Source organism: Nanorana parkeri, unplaced genomic scaffold (genome assembly GCF_000935625.1).
Source record: "Nanorana parkeri isolate BGI_ZX_2015 unplaced genomic scaffold, ASM93562v1 scaffold763, whole genome shotgun sequence".
Taxonomy (NCBI): domain Eukaryota; kingdom Metazoa; phylum Chordata; class Amphibia; order Anura; family Dicroglossidae; genus Nanorana; species Nanorana parkeri.
The window spans coordinates 760,020-768,324 of NW_017307031.1; the positions used below are offsets into that span (position 1 = coordinate 760,020).

Here is an 8,305-nt window from a genome sequence, read left to right on the forward strand (position 1 = left end):
ACGAACAGCACTGCGAGTGAGATGCACAGCACATTATGGCCATTAGGTGGAGTTAAAGAGCATCCTATGGTTTCCCTTTATGTCTTTTCTGGTGGCAACTCATAATTTTGTATTTACCCATCACCATCACTTTAATTTTCTATGGCATTGGTGATCGAGAACATTAGTGAGACCGAATCTCCCTAACGTGGAGATAAGCAGCAAATAAAGCCTTTTTATTAACATAAAATATATAGGAATACAATTTAGGATATCCCAACCATGAATATAAAGAGAAAAATTTTGTAAAAAAGTTTCTTTCTTCTTACAAAAATATGATTCTATTTAGTGGCCAAACATGATATTGCCTTTTCATTGCTCATAAATCTACCACTTGGTTGAACATAGGAAATATCTATCACTATCCTACTCAGTCATCGCTGCCACCATTCAAGAACACTTTGTATTTATTTCAGTGAAAGTGTACTCTGATTGGACGAGGTGGAGAGAAGGGGCGGATGATGTCACGCTCTCTTAATGCGTCACATCGAGCCAAGCTCGACCAATGTATATTTGCAAAAAAACTTACTTCCTGAAGTTAAAGGAGAACTATGAGGGGGGAGGGGGGATAGCTTTTCACTCACCTCATAGTTCTAGCCGACCTGTGACAATGAGACTGTCACAGGTTGGCTCAGTAGATCGGGAGGTGAGCGAACACATACCGGCGCTCGCTCACCTCTCAATCCTGTCACGGCTCTCTGCCGTGACAGGGGAGGGGCTGGATTCCCCCCTCCCCGCTCCGATCCGCCAGCGCTGACTGGCGGAACGGACGGGGGAGGGGTCGGGTACAGCTGGCTCTGCCTCTAGATAGGCAGAGCCACCTTCAGTCACGCAGCTGGGCGGATCTCGACATCGATGTCGGGATCCGCTCCGGCTGCGGCGTCTCAGTATACCGCGAGCTGTAGCTCCCTATATACTGAGCTTAGGGTGACGGGAGGACGCTAGTTTGTGTCCTCCCATTACCCTAAAGAGAACTATAGGGAAAAACACTGACCTCATAGTTCTCCTTTAAGAAATCAAAATAAACAGAAAATAAAACACATGTGACGCTGAATGGTGGAGTTAGGCAACTTAAATCAATGAGACAACTGCCGCACCCACGGATGCCTCAACACCCAGACAGTGATCTGGTAGGATTCAGTCACTGTTCGGCAATTAATGGCTCAGTCGATTTTCTTGCTGAGCTGGTTGAAAGGTTGGCTTAATCAAGACTCCTTAACCGGACTTCACAGGAAGATTCGTTAGGACGGATCCGGGAACATATTCAGACAGACACTAGAGAGTGTCTAAACACGTTCAATTTATTGTTTCACAGGCAGGGTTTATATACAAAACAGAAAAGAAACAAGCCATGGGTCATAGAACTGGCAGTTTGGTCATGCGGTGAGGAACAGGAAGTGGGGATAAATACAGTTTAAGATGGAAAGATACAAAGTACCACAAGATAAGAGAAGTGCGAATATACTGACTAAATGATGTTACAATCCTCTGCTAGTCTTGTCTCCTAATATGGTCTGTTAGTAAAGTGCATATACACTGAGTGGCCCGTTTATTATGACCACCTGACGTTTGTAGGCAAATTCGTTAAATGTTCAAGAGGGGCTCATTGTTAAAGTGTTTAAAGACCGGACTGTCAGCCGAAATCCTGGGTCTGAACGTGCGAATTGTGGCCGTCAGCGACTAGTCAATGTTAGGGCAGAACGGGGGAGGGGCAAGACTGGTACAAGACAACAGAAGGGCAACAGTGCCGTGTCAGATTCCTCGCATCACCTTTCACCATCTCGTGGAGTCACGAGGCGGCCCAATGAAGTCATCTCGTGGAGTTATCTCGTGGCCCAACGAAATACTGATGGGGTGGTCATAATAATCTGACCACTCAGTGTATAATAAGACTAAATAAACCAGCATATTATTAATACTGACCCTTATACTGGGTGAGTTTGACATAGTTCCATCTGGTTATGGCCAGCCTAAGAAGATCATTTGACCTACTTGGTAATAAGTGGTCACTGGGATCTGGTGAGTGAAGTGTGGGAGGGGTATATGCGTAGAGGCGGCCTCATTCTGATGGAAATAAATTTATGAGCACAAAAAGAATGGTTTCTTTCACATTCATTCACCGCGAGCCGTAGCTCGCTATATACTGTGCTTAGGGTGACGGGAGGACGCTAGTTTATGTCCTCCCGTTACCCTAAGGAGAACTATGGGGAAAAGACTTAACCCCATAGTTCTCCTTTAACAGAAAGTAACACTGTAAGAAAAAAAAAAAGTTTTTGTCAATGTCAACTACTGTGTTTCCCCAAAAATAAGACACTGTCTTATATTTTTTGTGGCTCAAAAAAACACACTAGGTCTAATTATCGGGGGATGGTCTTATTTTTTTTTAATGTATAACAATCCAAAGTTAATGCAAATCCAAATTAAATAATCCAAAATGGCAAAGTTGAGAACAGGGTAATCAGGTGTGCCGTACGTTTCCAAGAGCAATTTGGTAACCAGAATGAGGGAAGCGCGCTTTCACTATGGATTCCTCACAGGCGGAGTGCATTTGGTATCACTCCGCCTGTGACAGGAGCCGGCACTATAGAGGAAACATCGGCTTATGCGGCTCTGCTCCCTCCACTGCCGCCTCGCTTCCTCTATCGCTGGCACCGCTGATTCTCTCCCGCGGCTCTTCAAGTTCCCCCTTATGACACCACCAGCCATGGAAATGGTCACAACTAGGTCTTATTTGCGGGGTAGGTCTTATATTTTAGCAATTCCCAAAAATGGTACTAGGTCTTAATTTCGGGGTAGGTCTTATTTTTGGGGAAACAGGGTGATACGTGTCTATAAGAATGATTTTTTTAATGTAGTTTAGGATGATATCAATGCCCATCATATGTGTATTTGTTGCTGAGCAATAATAGTGTCTTCATTTATCTGGCCTGACTCGGGAAATTCAGCCCTCATTCTGCCTTCTGCAAGATATACCCCACACGACATCACCCCCCTCTTCCTTTCCATTTCCCAATGGGAACATCTTTGCTTATTAGCTTCTAAAAAGGTTATTCTCACTAATTGGCTACTCCCAACAACCCCTATACCATATCAGATTTAATTTCTTCATAGACTCATGCTTATAGACAAATTGGATTCTCACCATAGGGAAGTTTACTCATACTTGGTCTCCCTTTCTTTTGAAACAACTTTGAGATGTAATATCAGTGCCTTCCAACACTTCTCATGGTACAATAAGGCCAAGCTTGATGGCTCGTTAGGTAATCTAGATGTTCTATGACCCACAATTAATTATTCCTCTTCCAGTGGCGGAACAATCGCCATAGCAATCCAGGCGGCCGCTATGGGGCACAGGGGGGCCCGGCAGCCAGCACATCCCCCTGATACCGTGCAGGCCGCCTGGGTTGCTATGGCATCTCAGGCTGCTGGCTGTCACTGCCGGCTGTGAGGAGGAACGCGCCGCTATTCACATCACTCACAACCTGTCAGTGATGTGTGACCTCTTCATTGATATTTTGTGGCTTATCACCCGTAAGGTACGCCCCTTTTTCTTCTTAACACATATACGTTCCCCCTTGACACTCGAAATGTCCCTCATCTTCATGGTTGACTCTGATTACACGATTAACTGCTCATGATGGTAAAGCGATTTCCTGCATTATCCGCTGTCTTAGCAGTTATATTTTGTTTGTTAACTTGATTGTTAAAGTTAGTTACTACTAATGTCATAGTCATTGATCTTTCTTCTATTCCGACAATATAGTATTCTGACACTGCTTTAAAATGTTATCGTTACCATGCATTGGATCTCCATTTTACTGCCATATTTGTCCTTGCTTCTGTATAAAACCTTAATAAATATTACATGCGGGAAAATAAAGAAAAGATTGTGTCTTTTAAGGAGAACTATGAGGCGAGTGATTTTCACTCAACCTCACGATCATGTCCCTGCAGAGAGCCGTGACTGCTCCCTGCAGGGATTCCCCTCCTCCTCTCTCCGATCCTCCAGTGCTGACTGGCGGAACGGACGGGGGAGGGGGCGGGTACAGTTAGCTCTGTCTCTAGATAGGCAGAGCCAGCTGTCATTCATGCAGCTGGGTGAATTTCGACAGTAATGTCGGGATCCGTCCAGGCTGCGGCGTCTCAGTATATAGCGAGCTACAGCTCGCGGTATACTGAGCCGCCGCAGACGGGACGGATCCCGACATTACTGTCGAAATTCACCCAGCTGCATGACAGCTTTGGGTGACGGGAGGACGCTAGTTTATGTCCTCCTGTGATCCTTAGGAGAACTCTGGGGAAAAACACTTACCCCATAGTTCTCCTTTATTTGTCCAGTTTTGCAGGTTACTGCTATTTGCATATTGTCATTACTCAATGATCATCAATTAACCTAACCTTATGAATAAGAAAAAAAACACATAATCAACAAAATCTTTATGTGATATTTATTGTGGGGCAAACACATTTCTGTAGAATTTAGAACGAATGACGGAGGCATCTGAAGGAGCCAATTCTGGGGCTTGAGGCTCCCCACTCGCTGTATCTCTTGTATTCTCCGGGTCTCAGGTAATACTGACGTCCCCTGTAGTTGGGCTCCTCATAGAACATCCAGAAGCCTTCATGGACATGGGCAGAGTGGATGTCATTGTAGCGGAATCTCTCATAGACATTAGTACAATCCTCAGTGAACTCCATCATCTGACCTCTGAAGTCTTCTTTCTCATAGATCCTGATTCTGAAGGAACCTTGATGCTATAAATAGAAAACAATGACAAATGGTCATTTATGTGACATTGACCTCAACATTTATATTGGTACACTGACCAAAACCAATGAGGAAAGGTTCAACTGCACATGAAAATGTCATTACCCCTGCAGGAAGCTCTCCAGTTCCCTTTACAATGTGATCACAGGGCAGGATTTAGCCTCTTTGGAGCGCTAGGCATTCCTCCCTCCACTTTAACTTTCACTTGAATCCGCTTTCTATCACCGCAAGTTCCTTTCTTACCCCTTTGCTGCTTTTCATAGCTGTCTCTGTCGGTGGTCATTGACCTCAACAATCATCTCAGGAAAGCTTGCACCGGACAGTGTTGCTGGAAGTCCTGCATGGACATTACTAGGGGGATACCTTTTGTCTTAAAACATCAACAAAAAGGTCTGCAATGGCAGGGTTGAGTCAGCAGCCGTTTTTAGAGAGCCGCCATTTTTCATTAGGGTTTTCTACAGGAATGGGACACAAGAGATAATTTTTTAACAGGGTTATCTACAAAAGGGTGAAGAGTTTGAGGAAGGCAGGAGAAGTGAACAATCTAGGACAACATAGCTGAACTTGAAAGTGAGCTGAATTGAAAAATTTTTCCAAATCAACTATGTTGTCCTAGATTGTTCACTTCTCCAAACTCTTCACCCTTTTGTGAATATCCCTGTTAGACTTGTGTCAACCTTCAGCCCATGGCCAGTGCTCAGTTTGTAGGTTGAAACAAGGGAACACAAATGTAAAAGAGGGTTTTAAAAATACATATTATTGTTCCCTAAAAAAGGCTATGAAAAAGGAGGAGAGTGTTGGAAGCTGCCAACCATCTTTTCTCTTCCACGATCTCTAAATATTTTGTGGGCCAACTTGTGCCTAAGAAGAAAGTAGGTCCGTGGTTACTAGAGTTTACCGCACTGTACGCATGAGCACTGCTTGTTGCCTTTTGGAAAAACCTGACTGGCCATAAACCAATGTAAAAATAGCCAGTACCTCATCATATCTTATTACCTGGGGGCTCAGACGACAAGATCTAATGGAGTCATTGTAGCCCATCCATTGCTGGAAGTCGGGATACTCTCCTCTATGGAGGAAGTACTGGTGTCCTCTGTAGCTGGGTTGCTCATACAGGATCCAGTTTCCACTTTCTACACGGATGGAGTTGCAGCGTCTGAAGTATGAGGTCAGGTCGGAACATTCAGAGCTACACTCGTAGGAGCGACCCTGGAAGTTCTTGTCCTCGTAGAAGATGATCTATGAAATGGAAATAGAAACATTTGTTTTTGTGCACAGATAAATCAATGCTTCTCTTTCTTAGTCCTTCATGTGTACAATAATGAAATCAATTACAATGTAAGATATAGTTATTGCCAGCTTTGCTGCTCTCTTGTGAGAGAGGAGTTTCTAAATTCCACTCTCTGGTCATCAATATCTCATTCCTTCCCTCTGTTCTAGTGCTGCAGTCTCCATCAGTCTCTTTGGCATTTAACACTTCCAGAAGTCTTGGATGCCAGTGGTCCCCACCATGTGCTGTGGTTCTCTGTTCCATAGCCTATGTCAGTGATGGCGAACCTTGGCACTCCAGCGGTTTTGGAACTACAAGTCCCATGAGGCATTGCAAGGCTCTGACAGCCACAGACATAACTCCCAGAGGCAGATGCATGTTGGGATTTGTAGTTTTGCCACAGCTGGAGTGCTAAGGTTCGCCACCACTGGCCTATGTCATTACAGGACACAACATGTGACACAGGGGTTAGAGGATAGAACTATGGTGTGCAGCAGGGGACACAGGCATCTGACCCTCCTAGAAGTGTTAAATGTAGTAGAGACTGAAGAAGACTGCAGGGCTGGAATGAAGGGAGGTATGGTGGACTGGCCATCAGAGAGGTGAGTATGAAAGCTTTCCATCCGCAGGGACCTTTGACTGGGATTTCCTTTAAACTGACAAGGCCACATGCCGGGTAAGCTATCTGCTTATTGGTTATTGAATGCCATCAATGGAGATCTGTTTGGCACAAGGTGGTCAGTGCTCAAAGGGCTTTGTGGTATAGGTAAGCACAACCGGAATGTTATTAAAGAGTCTCTTTTGCTAAAAAAAAAATTCCCTACAAAGAAGATAGTTAATAGTCAATTTTAGACCACTCACACTGCCAATCTCTGCTGTCCTGAAGAGAACCAGCCCTTGAAGAATCTTCTTCAGAATCTGATATTTCTGGGAGTGTCAGATGTGCTTGGTAATAATAATTCAATATGCATTACTATGTTATCTTAAAGAGTAGGTAAGCCCAAATCTATTTTGCAGTGTGTTTGGGACCATGTCTCACTGTATACAGTTCTCTACAGCAGATCGTTATTTTTTGATCTGTTGCAAAGTTTCCTACCTGGAGATCCTGCCATTACCAGCACTTCCTGTTGCAGGCTGACAACACTTAGCCCCTGCCTTGAAATTAGCCGTGTGAGTTCCTTCAGTTGGCTGTTGGGCTGTTTATCTGATACACCTGACCGGCAGCACAATGGTCAACCAAAGGAGTGCACACAGCAGACTGACCACATTAAAGAGCAATTCCACTTTTGTTGAGGAAAAAATTGATCCTCTTTGGGTGATCTGTGTACATTGCAGGGATATTAAGCAACTTTGTTGCAGTTTCCAATCTGTTTCTGTTCAGAAGAAAACGCTTTTTGTTGCAGCGTGTCTTTTCCAAACTGATCCCTGAATTGGAGGATCTGGATTCCTTATAATCAGCTGTTGGACTTCCTGTGTTATGAGGAAAGGTGCAGTGTCGGCATTCCCTTTAGTAGTATTTAACCCTTAGGCAGTATCTTGCCAAAAAGAAAATGCTATTGCAAGCGAGGCCACAAATTATACCTGCATCTTAGTGCAGACATCTGGTCAGCCAATCACAGCAGCAGGAAGTGACATTTCATGGTGTGTTCCGTACATCAACTGTGAATGGAACCCATCCAGGTCGCCATATTGCATTGAATTGTTTTGACAGATTTAGAACATTACACAGTTTTAAATGTAAAAGGAATTCTGAATAACATGAAATTACAAAATGGCTTGTGCAACACTTAAATATGTTATAATAATGGGGGTTTTTTAAAATATTTTTTTCATTTTTTTTTAAGGTGCAGTTACCCTTTAAGAGAGGAAACAATATAGAGTGAGACATGATGCCGAACATACTGATGAATAGATTTAGAGTTCACATACACAATAGGCAATGACAAGGTTATTTCCAAATCAATAACCTAGTGAAAAAAATGAAAAGTGACTCTGATCCATACACAGTGCCATGTCTATAAGGAATCATTCCCAGGCGGCATCTCACTGGGGGGGCGGGGCGGTAGGTGTGGGGGTGTTAGAGGGGTGGACAAAGGGTCCCAGGTTGCTATGAGCTCTGTCCAGCTTACTGCCAAGCTCACTGACGTCATTGGTTGCCAGGAGCTAAGTGGGACACTCTGGCTGGCGTCCTGCCAAGCTCTTGGCAACCAGTGATATTAGTGAGCTTG

The 8,305-nt window shown here is 44.1% G+C and overlaps 1 protein-coding gene across 2 annotated transcripts in view; it reads right to left on the bottom strand.

Moving 5' to 3' along the window:
- Positions 1-4,481: 4,481 nt before the first annotated feature.
- LOC108793604 (gamma-crystallin-3-like) overlaps positions 4,482-8,305 on the bottom strand; it is a 4,252-nt gene continuing 428 nt past the window's right edge. Inside the window, exons 2-3 of one of the 2 annotated variants that reach the window (XM_018564596.1) lie at positions 5,804-6,046; positions 4,482-4,794 (exon numbers count right to left, since the gene is read on the bottom strand). In XM_018564596.1, the coding sequence (XP_018420098.1) occupies positions 4,519-4,794; positions 5,804-6,046 (519 nt within the window). In that variant the 3' untranslated portion in view covers positions 4,482-4,518. Of the gene's footprint in view, positions 4,795-5,785; positions 6,047-8,305 lie in introns of both variants that reach the window. The other variant, XM_018564595.1, reaches the window with a different exon arrangement.